This window comes from Cygnus atratus, chromosome 2 (assembly GCF_013377495.2).
Source record: "Cygnus atratus isolate AKBS03 ecotype Queensland, Australia chromosome 2, CAtr_DNAZoo_HiC_assembly, whole genome shotgun sequence".
Classification (NCBI taxonomy): domain Eukaryota; kingdom Metazoa; phylum Chordata; class Aves; order Anseriformes; family Anatidae; genus Cygnus; species Cygnus atratus.
The window spans coordinates 19537207-19562391 of NC_066363.1; the positions used below are offsets into that span (position 1 = coordinate 19537207).

Genomic DNA, 25185 nt, shown 5'->3' on the forward strand with positions numbered 1-25185 from the left:
AAAGTTTTGGCAATTATTGTTGTAATGAATGTCTGGTAATGAAGGAAGTTAAGATGAAAGATGAATTGGGCTCAGTGATTGTTCAGTCGTTTGGGTTAGTCTGGTTGCATGGTTTGGTGGTTAGATTTCTCAAATGTTACGCCTCAGTTGTGCACTTGCATGGCTGTCATCACATCCTAACAAAAGTCCGTGAATTTGTTTCTGACAGTTTGTTTTGTTTACATTTTGCAGGATGCTTCATCTGCAGATATTCGGAAAGCATATCGAAAGCTTTCGCTAATTTTGCACCCAGACAAGAATAAAGATGAAAATGCAGAAACACAGTTTAGGCAAGTAAGTGCAACGTGTGGTAATAAAGTTTTTCTAGAAAACAGGATCAGAAGTTTTTCATAATGACTTTAGTAAGAACAAGGATATGTCTTTGAAATTACTACATTGAACATTGAATTACATTTTTTTTATGGTAGCCAGATTTAAAAAAATACAATGATTTTGAATTATCTTGTTGAATAAGTTATATATAATATTTACCTGAATATTAAAGATTATTCGAACATAATACTTGGACATTTCCTCCTAAGAGGAATATATATGTTTTGTTCTTTACCTGAAGACTGTTTATAAACATCCTTTTCAAAAGCAGTGACTAAAATTTCTGATCAGTTCTCAATGCAAATCATATGTGGGCATAATTTAATGAAAATTAAATGGCAGGGGGTTGGAATTAGGTGATCTTTAAGGTCCCTTCCAACCCAAACCATTCTATCATTCTATGATTCTATGAAAATAATTCCTTCTATAACTCATTCTATGATTCTAAGATTCTCTTTTTGGTTTTGAATGTTTTCTTCTTTAGAATCTTTACAGAGTGAAACTATGAGACTGTTGTCATTAGTTCTGCCTTTAAAAATATACTCAAGATGACTAATGACCAGCTATTTAGTTTCAATAAAATCTTTTGGATGAAACAAATGATACATTGTTTTTTTGTTATTGTTGTTGTAGTATTGTGTTTTGTCCAGAGATGGGAGGAGGAAAAAGCCCTTTGCCAGAAGTTGCTTTTGTCAGAAGTTGCTTGTTTGTGTATCTGATAACACCTTGTATATGATTGTCACTGTGTTGTTTTGTTGTTGTTTTCTGCATGCTGAGTTTAATTCCTAGTGTTGTAGGTAAAAAAGTGAAAACTATCAAAGAGCATTTTCTGGCAAATGTAAAATACAATACTACTATTTACATTTTATGAACTCAATTCTAAAGTAAAGTCTTTTTTTTTTTGTCTTTGTGTGTTTTTGTTTTAGTTGGTGGCTATCTATGAAATTTTAAAGGATGAAGAAAGGAGGCAGAGGTGAGTTAATCTTAAATAAAATATTCATTTATGCCAGTGGTAAATTGAAGACCTATTTAATTTAATTGTAAGTATTTGGATGATTTTTATATAATTTAAGTTTGTAATTTTTCTGTAGCAATTGAATGTTGTGTGGGCTTAAAGGGGAAGCTGGTATGTATTTTGTGTGATATACTGATTTTTCCTCCCTTAAAGTTAACAATATGAAAGAACTTTAAAAGCTGTTTGGTTTTTGGAGCAAATATATTTTTAAACACTTAGCAATTGTATTGCTTTTTATGAGTTGTGTTAATTATAATTGCTTGTTTTATTAAAGCTGTGGTTGAACATATAGTCCATTGATTCAACTGTCAGATATATCTCACTATATCAATAAGAATTTATTTTCACAGTATTTAGGGATTATTTCGAGTGTATGCCTTATTTAAAATTGTTTTCTGCTGCTTGTTTCATTGCTTTTCTTTCAAATGTGTTGTCTATAATATTGTAAACTTTGATGGGGATACCATTGTATGTTTTGATAATTGATAATTGTCCTTGCTGCTCTGGGAGCAGGTCCAGCAGTACATGAAGGGGCTAAGTCTGAAAAATCTGTGGTTTTCTGGAAGACTTTTTTCTTCTTTTTAAGAGGCTGTCCATTTAAACTAACGATTATCAGGACAACAGAGCTATTGAAAAAGTTTTGCGTTTAGCTTGGAGTTTTAGTAAATCATCTCTCAGCTTACAAGTCTTTAAGCTGGGCTTTACAAGACATTTCTTGAAGGGGTTTTGGCTTTCTAGATATCTTGGCATGAGTCCAGGTTTTATAGTACAGACAATCTGCATTTTGATAATCCTCTCTTTAAGTGTCATGAAAATGTACTTCACAGAAGTACTTTTAGAAATTTGTAGGTTTCTTTTTTTAATTTCACTCTCATAGATAAGTTCCTTGTGAAGTCCTAATCAAGGAAAGCTTTAAAATAATAATAATAATAAAATCATCAGTTAAGAGGCTGCAGACCACTTGAAAAGTTAGTTATCCCCAAATTTTTTCACCTACTTGTTTATAACATTGTTTACATATACTTTGTGATACTGCCTCTCTGGGAATTATTTCTAGCATGAAACTGCTAGGAATTACCTTGCAGCTGTAATAGTGGCTTTTTTCATGGAGCTGTGATGCAGTAGCTTGTGAGCATTATATTTTAAGCCTTGTATATATGACACTTCCTAATCTACCCAGCTTGTTTGAGAAAATATTGTTAATTAGTATAACACAGTAATTGCAAATGAGGAGTTAAAGCAGTGGTAGATTGCTCCAGCTTTTATGGATTTCATTGTCACTAACTTCTTTTGTACGCAGGCAACAGCTGTTGTATTTTTCTTGCACCGTGTAGATATGTAGTTGATATTTCTTCTGTCACTGATTAAGTATAAGTATAGCTGAATAAACAGTATTTTACCTTCAGAGAATTTTCTGGAAATAATACGCAGAATTTAGAATAACAGTGTATGGTCTCTTTACTCTGTGGAAACCTTTATTCATCGGATTTATTACACCGTCTAAGGGTAAACACAGTTGAGCTTGTGAATGGAGTCTTTTCTCCTTTATCCTTAAGGCGTTGTTGCCTCATGTCCTTAAAACAAGTCTTAAGTAAATGTGCTAGGAACTGCCCCCCTCTAATGTTTCTGTTGTAAGGTAACTCATGCGTTTCTTGGAACCATATGGCAAGTGAAAGGGGAGAGTGGTTGCTTCTGGGGATTTTCCTACCCTGGATATTTGTTGTGGGAGGTGTTGGACCTAGTGGAAGAGGCTCGAAGTTTACCATCATCCCCGTGCACAGGGGCAAAGCTATGCTGCACCCTTTGTCTATCTCGGGGCTTACTGATTTACTTTTATCCTAATTCCAGAGACAGCTATTTGGGTCTGCTGTAACGAGGCTTTCTGCCAGTTTGGTTTTTTGTTGCTGTTGTTTTTTTTCCCTGGCAGTGCAGTAGTTTTTATTTCTAAACTAACTCAAAGTCCTGCTGGGGTGAGATGGAAATTGGTCCCAGTTCTTGGAAGTTAGTTGGTGGCACATCCTGGCAGTTTGGCAGGGGATCCCTTTGGAAAAGGACATGTAAATGGTTTGGGGCACAGGATTACATCACCTTGGGAAGAGCGGGCTTCAGACTCATATACAGGGAAGTCAGCTGTACCTGTTCATCTCAGGTGATGTAATCTGGCATTGATTTTGGTGTTTGTACAGAGGGTAGAAACAGTTAAAGCAGGAATTAGGATCTGCCCTGTATAAGTGAGTGACAAACTCATTTTGAAACAATAAAACTCTGTCTAATTAAACCCTTCCTCCATGCCTTGGTGAATGTCAGAGGTGTTAATTGTTTGCGTGTATACAGAAAGTGTTCTGAAAGGCAGATCTGTTGGCTAGCTGAATGTAATCATTTTTCTAAAGCTTTTTTATTTTTATTTATCAGTGAATTTTTACTTCATCTGATGACAGAAGCCTTTCTTAAAATATTATAGTTCTACTGAAAATTTTAATAAAAGGCTTTATAATTAAAATGTGGCTTGCTTATTTGAGAAAGGTATATAGTTGCTTGTATAAGTAAGGATACCCAGTGTACTAACACTATTAGTACTATATTCTGTAGTAATACTGCCATGGTAGTACTTTTCACTTACACATTTTAACTGCTGTGTAATCATAACATTGTAATATTCTAACGTGAAACGTACATGCAGCATTGTTCAAAATAGCGTTAACATTAAACATGCATGCAGCTTTGTTTAATACTTCATACTCTGTATACATTGCAGAGTGTATGAAATTCTACAGAAAAGTTTATTTAGGAGGGTATGTAGAGATAGTCTTGTGTATTTCAGGAAACGAACCTGAGTCATTTAAGGGTAAATAAACTCAATGATATATTTTATTACTTTTTGATTATTTTTAATTTATGAAAAAGTTTACACAGTTCTATTAATTGTAATTAGGCAAGAATCTTAGATGTTAATTTCATTGTTTGTTGCCATTTTAAGGAGCTTTTTCTTTACCTACAAGGCTTATCCTCTTTAACAATATGGACTTGATTACAGGAAGCATTTGTAAAGGAATCAAGATATACTTGTTTAGAGTAAGAAAGGTGTTTATCTTAGCTCCCATTATAATTACGTGTGTATATTCATAGGTATAAATTGTTCTGGCTGACGTTGAACTGGATGTCTTTGACAGCTCGAGGAGAAAAAGCCCCCAGAACAAAAAACACCAGTGGATTATTCCCATAGATCAGAATAGATCTCATTAATTCAAGCATATAGTATATAAACTGTATCAGATTTCTGAAATAATTTGAAATATGAAATGCAGTGGCTTGATTAAAGGGAGGAGTAAATTATAATTATATTTAAATAGATGATACTGTAATTAGCTACCACAGTTAATGGATTTTTCTTGCAATATAATTGATTCTACAAAGAGCTCTAAAAACTATTTTATGAAACTTTACAGAAGAATGAAATTTTAGTAGTCATGCAGTTGGTTACATTCTACATCAGACTACCAAGTCTTGTATAGAATTCCCGGCTTTTAAACAAAGATTCAATTTAAGTTGTACATATATATATATTTGTTCTTTTGTTTACATACTGGTGCTTTGGGGTTTTTTAGTTTGCTGACTTCTACATTTCAGAGGTACCTGGTAAGCATACTCCCATGCAAAATATTTGCTGCATTCTGTGTACTTAGGTCTGAGAAAAAATACTGCAGATATATATATTTCCTTTTCAGTTTGATTTTTCTTACATAGGGTAGCAATTAATATAGGTCACCAGAAGAATGTTTTGTAATTCAGTTTTGAATGCAGTTCTACACGTGACTATCCTTCATACTTAATATAGGTTTCTATAAAGAAATTATTTAACGAGAAATCTACTTTTAATTAAACCACATCTTAAATTTGGAAAGTAAGATTTTAAAATTATGGGAAGCTTCTCAGTTTCAGTAGGATCGTTTTCCAGTTGAAAACCTAAAAATCATTGATATTTTTATTTTTCAAATACAGAGCTTAATTAGTATTGAAAGCAGTGATTTATCTTTTAACAGTATATATTCTAAAAAGTGGGTTATAATAGAAGCTATCTTCCCTTAAAATGGCCAGTCGTGTGAGCCATAATGCTCATTGATAGTAAAATCAATAGAGCATTGATTCTGAGACTTAATCCTTGGAGACTGTTGTTCTGAACAGCGGACATAGCCTAGTAAATACAGAGTGCTGTTTAAAGTGTTTAATGCAAGAGACTCTGCTGTCTTAATTTATTTTTTCTGAACAGATAATTTATAGTAGAATGTGGTTGTCAAACATTTTTTCCCAGTGCTTTTTTGACTATTCCTATATTGTTGCCATTAGCATATATGGACCCTATTCAATTTGTAGACAAATTTTTGGTGCCTCAATTAACATTTCTTATTGTATAAGAAAGCAAATGCTTATTAAATGTATAGTAGTATGAAAACAATTTGTTCTTTTTGGATTTTACATATTTATTTCCCTGAAGCTTTCACCAGAACATCTTTTGTGAAGTCTCTTTATCAACCCAATTTTAAAAAGTGGTTTTGTTTCTAAGATATTTCTTTTTTATTTTAACTATAAAATGTTGCAAATACATCATTATATTTTTATGAACGCTAAAACCTCTATTTTATTCTTAAACAAAAAGTTAAGAGAGTCTTAGTTTTGAAACAACGTGCTAAATGTTTTTTCTGAACAGGGAGTTTGTGTTAAAGCATCAGTAGTTACCTCATTCTGACTTACTGGGAAAGGAAAAATGTTACTACATCAAAATTCCTGTTAATGGATATTAATCTTAGTATCCTCATATTTGGAAGATAAAATTTTGCAATCCAAATTTTACATGGGGTACCCTTCAGAACACTGCAGAACCTTGAGGTGTTAAAGCTTTTGCACAGACATAGCCTAGCAACACTTGGCAACTTGAACAAATGTTTAATCAGAAGTCAGGTTTAGATGTGCTGAATTAAAGGATATTTTTTTTAATTTAAAACCACTGCCTCTTTTTCCGCTTAAAAAAAAATGATTTTGCTTGTGGAAATTTTTTTTTAGTACATCTCCAAGGTATCAATTTAATAACTATCAAAGTAGCTAGTGCAGTTGTTGCATTTAAATTGATTTACATGTCAAGACTGGCAGTTTAGCAGCTGCGCTATTATTCCTGGATCGGTCAATTTACTTGAGAAAAACCTACTACTGAGTTCTACTGACCTGCATGACAATATAGGCCCTATTTCTATTCCTGTAATTAGGCCTGCGACTAACTCAGAATATTTTTAATTAAAATATTTTGGTCAATGTGTTGCACCAAATTAGGCCTTTCAGTGCAGATTTAATTCTGGAAATGGTGTGATTGGAATATGTAATGAGTTGGGTTCAATTTAAGATTAACAGGTTGTGCATCTTGAGCACACAGGTTTTGGAGTTTACTGTATAGATCTGTTTGAAACTTTACTCTGAAAAGGTAACTAATAGAAAAAATGTAAGTTTCTCATCTCTGTTTAATTTTCTTAAAATTCGATTATGTTAATGTTCTGTAATTAAAAGGCGCTGCCGACATGGTAAGATACTTCAAGAATTTTCTGTGGAGAAAAACTGACAAATTGTCATAAAAATGGTTCCTATAGAGACAGTAGCATTAGTAAAATTAAGCAGTATTAGAATAGATTGATTCTGGAGACAGCTTTTCAAATAGAAAATCAAAATCGTCTAGCTGTGGTGAACTTTGTTTTCTAACAACATAATCAAGCCTTTAACGCAATTTCATATCTGACTCCAGAAGGGATATTCGCTCTGCCAGCGTTCGTACCTCATGGCTGTAGTGCCACCGGAGAACAAAACAAAAGCACAGATACTTCCCCCCTCCCCCCAGCACTCGTGCTTTTAATTTGGAAAAGGGAAAAGGGGTTATAGTGTTGGAGACGTTTGTTCCTTGCTACCTTGCATTTAATACTTTGTGGTTTGTCATTTGCTTCTTTCACGAAGGCCCGGCTGCTGCTCAGTAGGCAGGTAGAGCGCATCCACCTTGCTCGTCAGTTGTTTCAGCCAGGGGTGTTGCAGGAGCAGTTGGGTTACTGTTTTTTTTGTTTTTTTTTTTTTTGAACAAAGCCAAGACAGATTTCCACAGCATTTAGTTCTGGATTTTGTTTGTTTCCAGGTCCCAGCCTAGCAGTTGACAAAACAAGACGCTTCTGTGTAAAAAAAAAAGAAATTACTAAATGATCTTTTGTGTGCCTTCTATTCAAGCAGTCTGTGGACCATCATTTGTTTTGTTTTATAATTGGATGGTTTGGCTTATTTTATTTTTAGCTCTCCATGAAAGCCTGTTGTATTTGCTACTGTAGGTATGATGATATTCTGATCAATGGACTACCAGATTGGCGACAGCCTGTATTCTACTACAGGCGGGTGAGAAAAATGAGCAATGCTGAGCTGGCATTACTCTTGTTCATTATACTCACAGTGGGTCATTATGCTGTGGTTTGGTCAATCTACCTGGAAAAACAGCTGGTAAGTATTGGTAATAAATCAAACTTGCTTCAATTATTAGTATTGAATTCCCAGCAAAAGTTTGCATATTATAGGGATCTCTACCACTTTCCCTGCTTCAGATTTGGATTTTTCGTGTTTTAGAATGATAACATTTAAAATGGTGATAAATATAGAATGAGATACTCAACATCACAAATAGTAATCTAAAACCTGCTTATTTTATCAAGAATCAGTAATAAATAGAGAGAGATGCTTCTGTGGTTTCTAACTGGAAGAAAGAAGAGGAATAAAAACTCTTCTATCATCTGTTGATGCAGAATCACATGCTACTGTAGTCATGTTTATGGTTTTCCTAATGTTATTTAAAAATAATCAGCTTTTATTCATTTAGAAGTCATGCTTGCTTTGCCTTTGTTCTTAGCTAAATGCTTTTTTTTTGTTGTTTTGGCTTTTTGTTAACAGGATAGGCATTGGTAAGCAGCATAAACCATTTTTTGTTGGATTTTTTTTTTCTCATGTAAAAGTCTGTTGCGCTTACCAGACTAGGAAAAACAAACAAACAAAAACTAAGCACAACTTGAAAAATATTCATGCATTAACATTTGTTTACTTTTTTATTTTCTACTGCATTATTGAAGTTGATGAATGAGAAAGGCAAGTTGAATGCTTTCTCCTCTTAGAAAACTTTGATTGCTATGGAGATACACATGAGTGACAGAACTGGACTTCATGTGTGTTTAAAGACTGGGTGCCATGGCAACAGTTATTGTTAAGATAGATCATTTTACTTAATCATGTAGGACCCCTAGCTACATTTGCATAAATGCTACTCTAATGTTTACCCTTCACAGAAGAGTCCCAGTAACATTTGTGGTTTACATGTTAATGATAACCTGTAACCGTAGTTCTTTCTACATCAAGGATGAACTGCTTACCAGAAAAAAGAGGGAGAAGAAGAAAAAAGCAGGAGGCAGGGGTACAGATGAAGCCAAACTTGCTGCTCTTGACAAAAATGAAAGGTGGGAAGAAACTCTTTTGTTTTCTGCATTTTAAAGCATTTAACGAGCTACTGGTTTAGTTCTGTAATTTTCTCTTTGCGTTTTTGGAATATTTTAACAAGAAGAATATCTGTAACGGTCATTGCTGATATAAAGTGCCAGTATAGATGTGCTTTCAGTTTTAGATTTTGTAAATAAATGCGTGGTATTTATTCAGCAGATGAACAGTAAGTGAAATATTAAGGCTGAATTAAAGGTGTCTTGCTTATAGAAGGCTGCTGTTTCTACAAGTTGTTTTTTTTATAAGATGTTACGTTTTCTGTCCTTGAAGATTTGCTTTTGATTAAGAAATTTCACTTTATTTAAGCTATAATTTATTACCATACCGTGTGAGGAGTTTTTATGTTTTCTCAATGCTTGTCTGAATTAATGCTTTTGTCCGATTAACTTAAAAACGAGCGTGTTGGTAAAGGCTTCTAACACTATTGTTTAGTTAAGAAACACATAGGGAAATGGTGACTTTCAGGACACTCCAAAAGATACCACCATTTCTTCTATTGATTCATAGAAAGAAATAAAGGGTTTAAATAGTTCACACAGCAGGGGCATGAACTGGATCAATGCAGGATGGAGATCAGAGACCATTCTGCCTGTCGTCTTTCCTGATGACATCAGTGAGTAATGCTTCAGTGAACTGCAAATGACATTAATTTTTATGTATTGTTTTGTTTATGCTACAGTCTTCATATCTGGTTGTCAGCACTTGTGAACACTTGATTGAGGCTTGAGCTTTTTTTTTAACTGAAGTGATTATGTGCCTTATGAATTTATTTTCTTGAAGAAAAGCCCTTTTTAAGAGATTAAAATACAGAGATGATTAGAAGTTAGCTGATGTGTTATATATTTTGAATTAAATATTCAAAACATATTTTGTATCATGCAGTGAAACATTTTTATATGAATTGACAAGTGCTAATCATTTTAAAGGATAATGGGAGAGTTCTGACGTCGAGATTGTGTGGCAATATTGAAAAATTTAAAATTTTATTTGGCTGCAGAGTACTGGAGAAACCACAGTGGCATGATTTGCTTCCATGCAAGCTGGGAATATGGTTCTGTCTCACTGTGAAATCTTTACCTCAGCTATTCCAGGTAATACTAATATTTCTAAGTTACATTATCTTTCTTGATGGTGTTACGAATAATCATGTGTGTTGCACATTTATATGAATTTTCTGGCTCAAGCACGTTATTTTATTTATTTATATATTTATATAAAATTACTCTTTGGGGACAATTTAGTATCGTAAGTTCATCTAAATGTGAATATATTAAAAATGGTTATTAATCTTAACATACTGGGGAATTCAGCAGTTTCTGCTGAGCAGAAGTATAGGAATGAATGATAGGAGAAGGATGAAATATATACACACCTATATTAGAAATAGCAATGTCTTATAAACTGTGTTAACAAAAATATTTTTATCTCAAATAGGCAAATGCTAGGTATTTATATTTGAGAGAACAGTGAAATTACTTGACTGATAGAGCTTTTATTTGAGTCACAGGATAAAGATATATTTATCTTTCTATCTTACAATCATTATATTTATCTGATTTAAGTGATATATTTAAATTTATACCTGAAATTAATAAGGTACAGTATCAAAGATATTGTTGCAGTTTAGATACTTAAACATGGCAAAGTTGGCCAGAGTTGTGTTCTTTTTCTTGTTGTTTTTTTTTTTTTTTCTAATGTGAATACTATAAATTTTAAAATTTAGCTGATATTCAGTCAGCATAACTATTGTCAGAAGGTCAGTTATCAGAATAACTTCAAATATCAGATACTTTTTCTTTTCATTTCCCTTGACCACATCCATTTGTTTTTAGTACTGCAGTCACTGCTGAGTAATGAATATAGATCATGGAATTTAAGGTGGATTTTACTTTGGTTTACAGAAGTAGTGAGTATTAATTCTGAAGTATAAATGGCATAAATGTTCATTTTCTCTCTGTATGCAAGCCTAAAAGAAGCGTATAATTCATAATTCCTAATCTGTTAGCCAAAAGGCTTGTAAAAGTTATAAATGCAATAAAGAAAAGTCTGGTGTTTCAGCTTCTATTTTTATAGCCTATAACTTTTCCTACAAAGAGATGCAAAAGTTAATACCCTTTCATCTTTTAAATGTTTCATCAGGACTGTGTGGTTATTTTATTAAAGCAATCTTTCTTAATCTTTTTGCATGATCTTAAAGTGAAAATGACAATGCATAATTAAATCAACTGTTAAAGTGTCCAGAGTAAGCTTTGATGTACCTCCTTGATTGAGGTGAGTCAGATGGAAAAGAATTAATTTCACCGATTGCTGCTGCTGTATTTTTGAAACTTTCTTTATAATTACAGTACTTTCCCTATTGCCTTAATTGAAAAATATTAAAAAATCTTACAGGATATAGTAAAATTCATCAAGAAATTTAAAATGGGACTTCTTATAATCTTTCTAAATTGTCTTATTCTCTGTTTCTTCATTCTGAGATAGTCTATTAAGAAGTCATTATGAAGTGTTTCAGATTTCTGTTCAAACAGTCCTACGTCTGCTAGACTGCCCAGAAAAAAGAGTAATACAACCAAAATGATGTTTTGAGCTTTATAGACACCTAGCCAATAACTATTGCTGTGTATTTTAAATCCATAAAATTAATGGTAGGGGAAAACAAGCTGTCCAATTGGAGACCATCAAGCAGGGATATGGTGGCAGGGGAAGCAGGATTTAGAGCAATTCAATGCAGAAAGGTTTTGGAGCAAGGAGGAAGCAAAGAGAGGTTCTAGAGTGAATCATCCCATATATAAATTATTCTAATTCTTAACGGTGGGGTATGTTTTGTTGTTGTTTAAGGTGACTTACCAATTATTTAAGTGAAAATGCAATAAATTATAACTAAGCTTCAATGTTAACAGTATTCAGGGCTTGACATAACTGAATTACTGTAGTTTATTAATTAAAACAGGTAGTGTCACCTCTTTGGAAGAGCATGAGAGTGGCAGTGACCTCATGATGGACCTGCTTCTTGAAAAAACAGTGCAAAACATTCTTTGTATGTTTTAGCTAGCTGGACAGAGGGACTTCTGGGCTCTTTAGTTGTATTTAAGGTTTCAGCAAGTTCTGTCTTAATTCCAGTTATCAATATCTAGCAATAGAGTAGTTGTACTCATGTGGTTGCACCCTGGTACAGAGATCCTCTTTTGAATATACATGCTGTTCCCTTCAACAATACACTAACATAGGTTTGAGATTTCAGAGCGTTTCAGGCTTTCTGTAAGTAGAATCACTAGAGCAGCTTATCTACAAGATGAGATGCCAACATTTGAGATACTGAGTAACTCAGCGCCTACAAGATCTTCGTCACAGGAAACTTTTTTTTAAAGTGAGGATGAAGTCAATTTAAAACTTTTTGCCACTTCTCATATTGATTCCTTTTACCTAGCATCCCCCCCATTAGTAGTGTGAATATTATTCTTACAACAGCTCTGTCTGAGGATTCAGGTTTCTGAGCTTCTGCCCATGCCTGACTCTCATTTATCCAATTGAGTGTCTTTCTCCTACTTCCCCTCGTCCTTCAAAATGTCAGATTTCAGAAGGAGGCACTTAAAATAATTAAGGTGGGCCTTTACTGAAGAAAAATGCTTTGTTTGCATGCCCTCGTGATGGCCTATGCCATTTTATTGTAGTCTGCATTTTATGTCAAGAAATTGGAAGAAAAATGGGTGAGAGGAGGATGAGAGAAACTCAAAAATGATTGTTTTTTTAACTGTTGACAATTGTATTTTGAGGGGGACTACATAGGTTTTTATATCCCTGCATTTAGTGTAGTTAAATGTCAGGGTGAAAACAACATCTAAAGCTTGTTTGAAGAAGTGAAGAGAAAAGAATCCATAAAATGTATCATAAATCAAATATCTGTGATGTGAAAGAAACATTAAGTGGAGTGTAAATTACATGGACTATTACCAATTTTAATTCTTCTAATGAAGACACAAGAAACAGATAGAACAAAGAATTCAAGTTTTTTCTAGGGTCATCAGGATGACCTGGAAGAGGGCTATCTACTTAAAAACCAAGAAACTCAATAAAAATGCTTGTTGGAACTGAAAATTGTTCTCACAAAGTCAGCTAAACAGCTAAACATAGTGTGCAAGAATTTCAGTTCAAATAGTCCGTGTAAAATAAATAGGTGGTATTGGTGATCATCCTTTTTTTGTGGCAGAAGACTCATGTAAAATGGATTTTATTCCCAAAATAGCTGACCAGTTTTTAATTGGGTTGTGCAGACATACAGTTTAAGAAAAGTGGTATTTCTTTAAAATGTTCTTCGTTATTCTTCACAAAATATTTCATATGGAAGACTGAAGAGAAGAGCATTTGTTTGTATTCCTCACAACTACTTTTCCTCCAGTTTTATGTGGTAAAGCTTAGTTAGGAATGTGTTTATTTTTTTCACCACCTTCAGTGCTAGGAAATGGTTTTTGTTAGTTGAATTATGATCCTACTGTTGTTCTGAGATTAATGAAGCAGAAAGCATTTTTTGTTTCATATGGAAATGTGGATTCTTGTTAAGAAAATAAATTTTCCTATCATCTCCTGTCTGTGATAATGTAGGTGTATTGCATGGCCTATCGGTGAGCTGCTGCAAGAACTTCTGGTGGCTCTCCAGAGATGAGAAGGCAGTCCAAGCTCAAGATGTAGTTGCACTGGGTATAACCTAGTGAGATTTATGAACAAAGCTTTCAATTATGATTGAAACTTTTGTTTATAAAGACCTTTGTGTAGTATGAAGTGAATTAAAACAAAAAGGCCAGTAATTTAGTTTTATGTAGACTACCAGATGGTAATTACTGAAGCTGATTTAGTAGCCTGGAACAGATTCAAACTAGTGACCCAGAGGTGTTTAATTTCTTGGCATTTTTTCCTCAGGTTTTCCTTTAATCCATGATTACATTTCAACACCTGCTTAGAGATGGTTCAGCCATGGCCTTAAACGGATTGGCAATGTGTCATTAAACTCGAGAGGCTTTGCCAGCAGGGCATCTCTTTCTGGCAACGTTAGCTTTTAGGCAAGATTTGATTAGGTCAGCCAGCGATTATGTGGTTGATTTTGTCTTCACATATGACTTTATATAAAATCACAATATGAGATTAAAAAAAAAATTACTGCGTTTAGTAATGTCTGCTTTAAAAAATATGTTTTCAGAGGGATTTGTTTAAGTCACAAAGGTTAAATATCTCAGTAATTCTTAGGTTACAGGGTTTTGAGGTGTTCCAATGCACTGTACAGCACCAGTGTTGATAAAAGTTGTGGAGGGTGAGCAGATGCAAGATGTGTGGCACCAGTGATTGCCCATTTGCTCTGTTTCTTGCTATTTCGCAGCTATTTCGAGAACCAATGTAGGGATGAAGCTCTTGACCCTGAGGTCAGTTAGAAGATAAGATAAAGGTCAGAGGAGAGTAGATGGTAAAACAAGTATTCTGCATGTATGCAAGTGAATGAAAATAATTTACCTCTAACAGGGTACATTACTGTCTGATGCTCTGGAGAAAAAATGTACTTTGTTGCATAGTAAAAGTTTCAAGTGAACATAAGACACAAAACAAATGTGCCTTTAATTGCGTGTTGTTCTGTGGTGGCCAGGTTTGTTCTACTCCTTCAAATAATTACTTACAGTGTGTCTGCATATCTCAGCATTTTAGAAGAGTATAGCTCCAAGAGTAGCCCGTGAGTACAAGGTGATACTGGCTCAGAATGAATTGAACCGTTCTCTTGGGGTGTGAGGCTTCGCCGGGTATGAGTGAGGTTCCCAGGGACGCCTTGCAGCACTGGCTACAGTTCCTCCTTCTGGTTGCCTTTGTTTTCCCACTTTGAATCTGGAATACCCAGCAGATTCTGCATTAGCACAGCCTGCTGCTGGTCACTTGGTGCATCTGAGGCTTGGGAACCACGCATCAACTGCCCAGTAGAAGAGCCTGGCCACACCTAGTATTATTCCAAGGTCAAAGGAAATAATTTCCTGATTAAAAAGAAGGAAGTAATGCAATTCCTATTTATTTACTGGTTTGTCTTTGAGTAAACATGTAAAAATAACAACCATTTAAATCACGGTGTTTAACTTTTTTTTTTACATTATTTCTTGCCATAACATGTTGATAATACTGATGTATAAGCCCATCAAAAAAGTGGTTTTCCTGTGGTGTAATGCCTGGCATTTTTATTGCAAACAAATAGCGAATTGAAGGTTGGATGTTGCAATCATTTTAATTTTACTCCTTTATCATCAACAATCATATACAAATGTGCTCTCTTCTGTGACTGATGTCACTCTCGTACAAATTGTACAAGAACACTGTACTCAAAGACAAAAAACAGTTTAAGAACTTCATGTGAATGTTTAAATTGATAGATTGATTTAAGATTAATGCAGAGGAATTGGTTTCATTATACTGATTTTAAATATGCTTGTAGGAAAGCTTCCAGTTAACTGTAAATTCTGAGGGGGTGCATTTTGTTTGTATTAGTCCCGCACTCCTGAGAAGTAGAATGTGAAGCTGGTTCTATCACAAAATCTGTCATGAAGATTCAGATATGGTCAATAATGCAGGTTGTTTCCAATGTTTGCCTTATTTCTCTAATCTTCAGTCTTTCTAAAGTAGACCTTAAAGCCAGCAAGATTAACTGGAGGAAAAAAAAAAAAGAAAAAGAGAAAAAACTCACAAAGCAAATAAACCAACAAAACCTTGTCACCCTCCCGGAAGTCAAGGAGAGGCTGGAGTGACTGAGCTTTATTCAGAACTGAAGATTTTAGTTCCAGGATTAGTACAGTTTAAATAAAAAGTGTAGCTGTCATTTAAAAAACAACAACAAAAACCTTAAAAGTCCAGTATCATGAATTTCTGTATTTGTACGTACCTCAATAATGAGTGCAGTTTTGTCCTGGCAGTCTCAAGTTTGTTAACAGCAGGCAATCCACATATAGAGAAGGACTGAAATACAAGAATTCCACAATATTCTTCGTTCTTATTTGTGGTTGAAATATTGAAAATATGTTAATGAAGCATTTATCTGTCAATTTTATTTTTCTTCTGCAGCACTTTTTGAAATTTTTAATTAAATATAAGGGTAATCACAGGAACTTCCTATACCTGGTAGATGAAATATAGTTTAGAAATACCAGTAGCACAATTCTCAGTTTCTAATACACTCCTTTTTCATTCTGTTTCCTATTGGAAAGTGGATATTTGAATCACAGTATAATAAACCAGCATGTCTTTGCCCACTTCATTATTATTCTTACTTGACTACATGTATATTGCTGCTGTGGTAGTAATGTATTTGTGTTCTTTTTTGAAAACTTCTCAACCCGTTGCAAATGAGAACAAAATATTTCTGTTCTGGTGAGGTAAGCTGGAACCGTTAGTTAGAATAGTTCCAAGCTTTGTATTTGCCTGTACCTTTTCTCTGTCCATTTCCACCCCCAGAAGGTTAAAAATGTTGTTTTTCTCATGTTTGTTAACTATTGAAGTACACATCAAGTATAAAATTTTGAGGTTGTGCATATTTTGGACTGCTGGGAACAAAAGATGCTCTTAAAGAAAAAATTACTGAACCTTGGAGAAGGAGCAGTAGGTTGGAAGAGGCTGTATCCATATTTTTCATTGTTTTTAGGGCAATTCTTGGATTATTTTGGCTCCAAAATACTTGCATTGAGGCAAAGTGATTGTTTATCAGGTTGGAAAAGTAAAAAACCTGAACATAAATTTATTTTGAAATTCTCTTACTACTAAAACTGAATATGCTTGAAAACTTGTGTTAATTTTTTAGACTGATACAATTGAAAACTAATGAGGAAAAAATGAAATGGTCTTATTTATGTTGAGGCAGAAGTTTTCTTTAAAGAACCTCCTATTTTTGACTGTTTCCCAGTGTTTCTTTCATTGTAACTTACCAGGTGTTGTATCCATGTAGTCAGTGTCTGTGGCTAAAATCTTTATTCAGGTATGTCTTTTAATTTCTGTTCACAACCTGTAGAGCTATTTCTTATGCTTTGGTGGAAAGGTTTCAGTTTTCAAATCTTTAAAATCCACTTTGATTCAATTTTTATTTATTTTTTGCTTTGCTTTATATGTATACGTTTTTACATGCTCTTCAAAATGCTCAATATGCCTGTTTTTTGTGATTATGATATCAGCAATAATAACGTATGATTAATAAGATAAAAGACTAGTGCTGCATTTGTTACCTGCATATTACTTCATTTGCAGCGATAATCCATTTGATATCTATAAAGCAACAATGCCACTAAATTTCATTTACGTGCTTCTGACTAGTTTTCTTTGTTGTTCAGCTATTGTGTCTCATTTTCATCTGAGCCACATTTCCAATTGTTCTGTGATTGACATGCTGGAGAGATTGACAGTTACCCCCTAGTGCCTGCTGTCTGGAGATCCCACAAGCAATAATGGATTTTACACCGGAATTTAGCATCAAATATTGGCTTTCAGTGTCAAATGGGTTAAATTTAAATGCCGGTTAATTGTAGCCATTTTGAAATCATAGCCTTAAACAAAAGCATTTTTAAGGTATCAGTATGTCTAAGGCTTTTGTAGGCCACACAACCCAAATGTCTCAAACTTATAGCAGAAGTTAGCCATTACATCTGTGCCTCTGTTTCTTAATGATGCAAATAGTCCAAACCTGGAGACTGCAAGGAAAGTTTCCATATGTGGTAGGGATTTCATATTTCAGGTAAACTGAAGAGAGAACCAATATTAATACTAATTTTGTAACTGTATGTTTTAATGTATAAACTGAATATATTTCTTTGAAGCCTTTATATCTTCTGTAAATGGTAATCCTCCTGCGTGGTGTACCCTTTTAAATGGTTTTAGCCCTAGTTTTACTAAAAAACAACACCTCTTCCTCATTCCCCAAAACAAAACCATAAGCATGTGAGATGCCCTCATCTGTTGTATGCCAGTAGTGAAAAGTTAAGTAAACTCCTTAAAATTTCTTCTACGCTCAGAGTGACCTCCTATGTGATCCTGACAGAGAAATGTAAATTCTTGTTCACTGTGCCCAAGCGTAAAGAGAGAGACAGAGTAAGAAAAAGTATTTTGGAAGGAGAGGTAACGTTATTGTCGGAATTGTTCAGAGCTGTTCTTCAGGAGTGCTGACTTACATTGGTGGGCTTTCTCCGAAACATTACGGCGTTCTGCTCAGAGCTAGGACACAATTCTGTCCTCCGCGTTGTCCCATCTCCCTCATGTGTCTTTGAAGAGGCAGATACGTAACGCAATGTAATGCAAAGAACAATTGTTGGGTCATGTTACCATCCTTTGCAGGAGGCCACGTTTCTGTATGGCTTCTACCATTAGGTGCAGCAGTCATGTCTGCTTAACTCAGTTTTTATTTCCAAAATTTATTAAGGTTTCATTTATATCATTTTTAATGAGACCAGTTTTTTTTTCAGGTTTATGGGATTGTAGTTGAAATTCTAAAAGTATTTACCAAGATTTTGCAATACCTTCTACATTAACATTTAAATCATACATTATGTGTAAAAAGTGGGACCGTGATGCAATAACAAGAGAAAAATTATTTTTGGCTGTGAAGAAGTAAAAAATAGGTTAATCTAATCATGTAATTATTTTTGGTATAATACAAGAAATGTTCTGCATGTTTGGAAATAATAAGTAATAGTTTGTGTATTTCAGCATTTCTATTATAGATTCTTTGGTTTTGAATGAGTATATAAATCTCGTAAACTGGTAAGTGAGAGTAAGAAAACTCTCCATATCTCTTAATTCAGTAATCTGGTTGCTCACATTTGGAAAGCTTTCAACACAAATCTATAATTACTAATTCATCAGATTTTGGAAGTGTGTATCTTATTATGAGATTTTTGACAGGACTTCCAATTTTATGTGTAAATATACTAAATAGATTTCACATTAGAATCTAATCTAATCCTTGGAGGAAAAAAAAAAAGAAAACTTGGTGTTTATTTTTTAACACTATAATAGCAATGTAAAAGTTACTTAAAAAATACATTGTTTTTCATAACGTGCAGTTAGTGTTACTTAATGAGTTTGTGGTAAGAAGATCACTGCCTAGCAATTGCCTTTGTCCCTGCACATGGTACTCTAATTAAAAACTTTTATTTCTTTGAACTTCCAGATTGCTGATGTGAGCAAAGTGGGTGCATAGACTCTTAAAAAGTTGTAAATAGTGATCAGAAATGTTTTCCTAACCATTGTGCTTTTCAGGTTGTCAATAAGCATCATAACCTATAATGTCAACACTATTACACTATTAGAACATTTATTCTACAAAAATTCTACATTCTAAGCAAATAATTTCTATACTGAAAATTTCTGTATTTCGAGGAACAAATGTATCTTGAATTTTCTTTTAATCTTTTTGTGAGGTTAAATGAGAAATTAAAGCAGAGCCATTGAATAACTTGTTTGTATAAGGATGCTAATGTCATTGCAACATTTTCTTAAAGGATGCCAGACAATTATATGTAGAATATAAAGAAACAAAAATGAAGGAGAAAGAAGATGCCCTGGCTAAGGCTGAACTTGAAACACTTCAGAGTGAGTTTTTATCACTGTCTTAATAAACAAAGATGTAATATAACATACCTACTCCACGACATGAATGTGAACAAATTGTATTTGTAATCTTCTAAAATACGTGCTTTATATATTCCTATACTGCTGTTGAATTTAAATGAGCTTTTAATTTGGTGACTAATTTTGCAGTAGTCTGCTGGCTTGTTTCTGCGGAAGCATAAAACTCAGGTTATAGTTATATAGTAGCAAGAAAAGCACACTTTGCTAGAGGTGTTGATTTACAGGAGAGGGGAATTTCAAAAGCATAGATCTTGAAGTATACATATTCAGAAGTGACCTCTGGGTTTTGAGCATTCCTATAATACTTTTTTCTGTAAATAACTTTTAAAAATAATATATTTTGTGCTGTTTTATAGAAATTGAGTTTGTACAAATAGAAATTGAAAATAACTTGAATTTCCAAAAGCATGGATGCAGACTTCGGAGATGGATTCATGCTATTGTTGAAATAAATGTCTTAAAAGTCTTTATACTCTTATAAAAGACCAGAGAAGGCAATTAGCATTTCATGTAGTAAAGTATTTAGAATAATTATAGGTGACTTCCTTTTCTTCTCTCAGCTATTTCCTTTTGGCAATGATTAAACCTACCCTCTTCTGAAGACAATTTTAAAAGATTTTTGTTTGTGTGTGTGCTTGCTTTATTTACTGTACTTAAGTGCATGCTTTTAAGTTCCTTTATTCTGACAAGTGCATTGAGTGCCCTATAATAATTTACTAGCTTTGAGTATGCATAAGCCTTTAGGCACTTAAAATACAGCTGCATTATTTATATTTACAAAATAGCTTAATTTTGTAAAATCAGCAACATGATCAAGCTTGAGCAATAATTCCTAACTTATCCGTTAACTAAATCTATTTTGAGAAAATGGCTAATATTCAGCACCTCAGTGAGCACCGTGGACCCAGGCCAAATCTAGCAGACTAGGGCATTTAATGCTTGTTAGGGAGACCTCCTGCCATTACGTAGGAAATACCTACCACAAAATGGGCCCTTGCAATAGGTCTTGACTCCAGTTATGAAAAATGTGTTAAGTTGTCAGATAGCAATGTTTTGCCACTGTTTAATGTAGATAAAATTATTGAACTACTATGTGCTTTGTATATATTGTTTTAAAAAGACTAGTTTCTGAAAACAGAAGTGTAAGTGAAAGTAGGAGGTCATTAAAACCGTCGTGTGTGTGTTCCTGCGTTTCACTGAATTGCTGAGTTTCACTTTCGGTCAACACTTTTTGGTGTTTCTCCTCTGTCCAGATCTGCCAGGTGTCACATGAGATTTGCTGGTTTTATCTCCTCTTCTGTGGGCCCCCGCCAGTAGCAATGCCCACAACGAAAGGTGCAGGTTTGGTGCCCTTTTTCCCCCAGGTCTCTCGTGACTTGTCACAGAAGAACCCTCTGTCTGCTGTCACACCAGAACGGGAGCTGGCACCTGACCCCCCTGCCTGTCAGGTGAACCAGTGTCACGCACATGGAGCAAGAGGAGGGACTGGTAGTCACCACCTGTAGTTAGTGGAGTTTGAAATTTAGTATGGAATTAATTTGGTCAACCGGCACGGTGCTATTGCTGGGCAACAGAAAGAGCCATCATTTCTCATTTTTTAAAAGAAATGAGACTTCCAAAGGAACAAGAAGATGCATCTGTAGACAAAAAAAAAAATTACCATTTTTTTTTTTCTCTGAAACTTGCATGCAAAGCATCTGCTAAATTTGCTTATTTCATTATATTGCTCTGTATTTTACACTTCAGAATAGCATGGCAAGGTTGTAAATCACCAAATGAGCGTTTAGTGATCGCTTGTTCCCATTCTTAATTTTAGAGACAATCCGTAGAGTGTGAGTTTGTAATAACAGATCCATCTATCTAATTGAGTAAATGCATCGCATGCAGATTAGCAATAGCTGTTTTACAGTGCTTGTTTTTTCATGAACTAATTGCTAGTTTACCCCCACGTCTGTCTGCTTTTCCTGCTGAAATTGTGCAGTCTTCTGTAGGCGCCTTGAACTAAAACCAGAGAAGGATATCAGAGGAGGAAAATATGATTTGCAAAATAGGAGAGAGAGAGAGGACAGTTCTGAAATGTCATTAAAGTGCTATATTTGGCAAGGAGTGGGGAAAAGTAATTTCTTGGTAAATCAAAAGTGTGCATAATACTGACTTATTTTTTGGCACTTTTGCAACGTTTATGTTATCACTTCTCAGTCCAGTCAAAACGCTTTAGGAAAATAGAGCAACTTTACAAGTTTACCTTAGAAAATATAGCAACTTAGAATACAGGCTTTATTTATAGGAAATGTATTTTGTGTGCAATTACAGATAAGCCCGTGTTTCATCTACGAAAATAGAAATCATTTGCCTTACGTTTTTGGTGTCCTTTTCACATTTAGGTACCCGAACACAAAATTCCTTTTTTAAATGAAAGCACTTTAATTAATACAACTTGTTGTTAACTTTTCCTTTTCCAGTACTGTCACGCTTGCATATAATCCCTGCATCAGGCAATGATTCTGTAACGATAGTCCTGTTCTTTATATGAGATGTAAATAGAATATATATTAACTGAACTGGATAGTCATTAAACTGTGGAGATGTAAGCATACATTGTCGAGACAATAGACTCAGCCAGTTTTTAAACTTAAATTGCACAGTTTTGGTAGTTATCAAGACTGATTCTAACAGTTGTATTGGCTCCTTGTGGAGTACAAAGTGCTTCTTTCAACTGCATCAGCTTTGAGGGAAAATGTATCTATTTTTCTTTCTTTATGCTTAACTGCTTAACTTTGGTAGTTCTGTTACTCTCTGTTCTTGTTATGCTTGTTTTCCCTGCTCTCCAATAGGAAGGCTTAAACTGAGATTTAAATACAACTTTTTAAATAAAAAGCTGCTGCTAGATATTGTAGATGAACCCCTCATTTACCAGACATATTTGCAAGCCCTTTAAATCCAGAATTGTTGCCCAGATGTACAAGGCATCTGGAATAATCCATAGCAAGAAATGATCTTGTTTCTAGTTATAAGCCACGTTGAGTAGTACTTTTTTTTTTGTATTTTATTTACTCTTACCATTCAAGCTTGAAGTAAAATAAAAAGTTACATGCCCTGTAGGTGTGTGACCAGCCTTCTCTCTGTGTTACAGTTTTAGAGTGATATTGATAATGGTATTTCTCTCTCTGTATAGGGCTTTATAGTAAGGTGTGACTGTCTTACCTGCCATGAAAATTCCTCAGTGGTACCGAAACCTTGATTTCGTTAAGTTTAGTTAAGTTTGGGTGGTTCTTCCTTTCAAGACATTTTGGAATATAGCAAGTTGCTTGGGTAGCTTTTTACATTGTTTCATAAAACTTAGGGCTTAGACATCACTAGATCATTTAGTCTAATGTGTTTATTTCAGGCCCTTACAGGTATAAATCAGTGAAAAATACTGATTATCATTATCTTGCAGTTGTCTGAAGATAACCATGTACCAGTGACACGTTTTAGCTTTTGGCATGTTGTTATGCAAGATACAGTATTGATCAGAAGACTTTGAGAAGGCTTCCATTCCTCGTGGCTTGTTTACATAATTAATTTTATTGTTATATAGGTATATCTTAATTTCAGTATGGATTTCTCTAGCTTTAGCTTTCAGGTTTTCATTACCAGCATTTGTCTGTTTAAAAAAAAAAACAAACTTCTACATATCAGCAGTTTTTCTTTATGTAAAGCAGTTCTTTAGCCCTTAATTTCTGTGGCTTTTCTGTACTGAATTGTTTTCCAGGGTAGCTGTAGGTATTGGACACTGGCTTTGTGTATAGTGTTCTAAAATTTGCCATCTGATTATAAAATCATTTCTGTTGTTATCACTGTTGTGTTTACAGAGTCACAGATTACATTATTTCCCCAGCTCTGATAGCTCATTTCAGATCACTTGAAATAACTGTGAGCTTTTGCATCAAAGGTTCTTTGCACGCAGTCCCTCTTAAGTGCAGATATGGCCTAAGGTTCTAAGCTGTGTGATCCAAAATACTTTTGGTTTTGATAATCCCAGACTGTCAGCCATTCCACATCCCTACGTCTTGCTGTATGTTCCTATTCATTGTAAATGGTTTTGCCCAAATTTATGTAATCCAGAAATATGCTGAAGATGACTTTTCATTTATTTCCAAATAATTGACAAGTATCTTGGATAATTGTGTTTAGTATTAATCCCTGCCAAAATGCAGTGTTCACATGCCTGCTCAGCAATGATTTGCTGACAGACAGGTTCAGAGAAAATTAATTCATATAATGCATGCTTTTTTGGTTAGCGTGGGTGTGAATGTTCTGATCACTTAATTGTTACCTCTGAAGCCTAATTATGGCAAGCTAAGTATCATCTGTTTCACTGATTGTTTTGGCAGGCCTGCTGAAGGAATTCTGAACTTGTGGCTCATGTGCTTTTTCCAGTTGGATCAGCTAGTCTATATGATACTTCTCCATGCAAAACTTCCTTCAGATTTTATGAAAAATAAATATTCAGCTAACAGTGTTACGAGGTTCATTTGAAAGAGATGTGTTTCCTTTTATGTTTGCTGCAAGGCAGATTAGTTCTCAAATATTTAGATGTCTATTTCGAACCCTTTCATATTGAGGTATTTGGAGGGAACAGGAAGTTGGGGGAAGGAAGGGTAGATATTTACAGAAAAGATGAAAGACATCAAGTCTTTTAGCTTGTGGGACTTTTTTTTGTAGTTGAGGATGTATTAATTACTAAGTTTTTAATCAGTTTGCTCAAAAATAAACTAACTTCTAGGTCTTCATATGGCACGTGTATATCTGGCTGTTACTGGTGATGCATTCATGTGATCCCATTGATTTTATTATGAATACTGATACACGTATTTTTTTAACACGTGAATGTTTGCCCCATAATTGCTTTAGTGTTGAATCAGTTTGGTCCATTTTTTCAATAGACTGTAAAACTTTAGGACAACATTTTTTTCCAGACTTTTGGATCTATTGTATTATATCTGACTGTGTTGCTGTACATGCAAGTGAATTTTTTTGTGACATGTTTTAAGCAAATTTTAATGCTGTAACTGCTTTGCTTGTCTTTAATAGTTACATAGGTAAGAGAACAGTATGGAAAGAAAGAGAGATCTCAATGCAGTATCTCAATGACTTGCCAGAAAGATGCTTGCTGTCTGCCTGTGTTTGTGGTCATATTTCTTGCTTATCAACATACGACATAGCAGTCAATGTCCCCTTTCTGTGACTTTCAAGACATCATTGTCTTTTTTTGACTATTACTTCTGTGAGTTCTTACTGATGCTGAAATATAAGGCTTACAAGCCTTGCTGAGAGAGAGGACTCCAGCTTAACATGTCATACTTTGTTGCAGAGGCTCAGCACTTGTGTGGTTTTTTTTTTTTTTCATTCTTTCCTATATGAAGTAGTCTTTTTTCTGTGGAACTGTTAAGTGCTCTTTGAATTCTTTAGGGTTATATCAGCTGGCAGGTAAAATCAGGATATAGTTTTCTGAAAACTTTGAAATATGTTTCCCTGTTATTTTTTTTATGAAAAAAGTGCTATTGTTTTATTACATGGCACTCGTGATCCAAAATGCTGATTCCTGATCTTCTGAAAATGACAGCTGG

General features: G+C 34.3%; 1 protein-coding gene across 1 annotated transcript in view; it reads left to right on the top strand.

Annotated features, from left to right (window-relative positions):
• The window catches only part of DNAJC1 (DnaJ heat shock protein family (Hsp40) member C1), a 103726-nt gene that overhangs the window by 37023 nt on the left and 41518 nt on the right, over positions 1-25185 (top strand). The window contains exons 2-7 of the mRNA XM_035545221.2: positions 232-333; positions 1299-1345; positions 7738-7903; positions 8807-8904; positions 9942-10035; positions 19444-19534. Coding sequence (XP_035401114.1) covers positions 232-333; positions 1299-1345; positions 7738-7903; positions 8807-8904; positions 9942-10035; positions 19444-19534 — 598 coding nt within the window. The remainder of the gene's footprint in view (positions 1-231; positions 334-1298; positions 1346-7737; positions 7904-8806; positions 8905-9941; positions 10036-19443; positions 19535-25185) is intronic.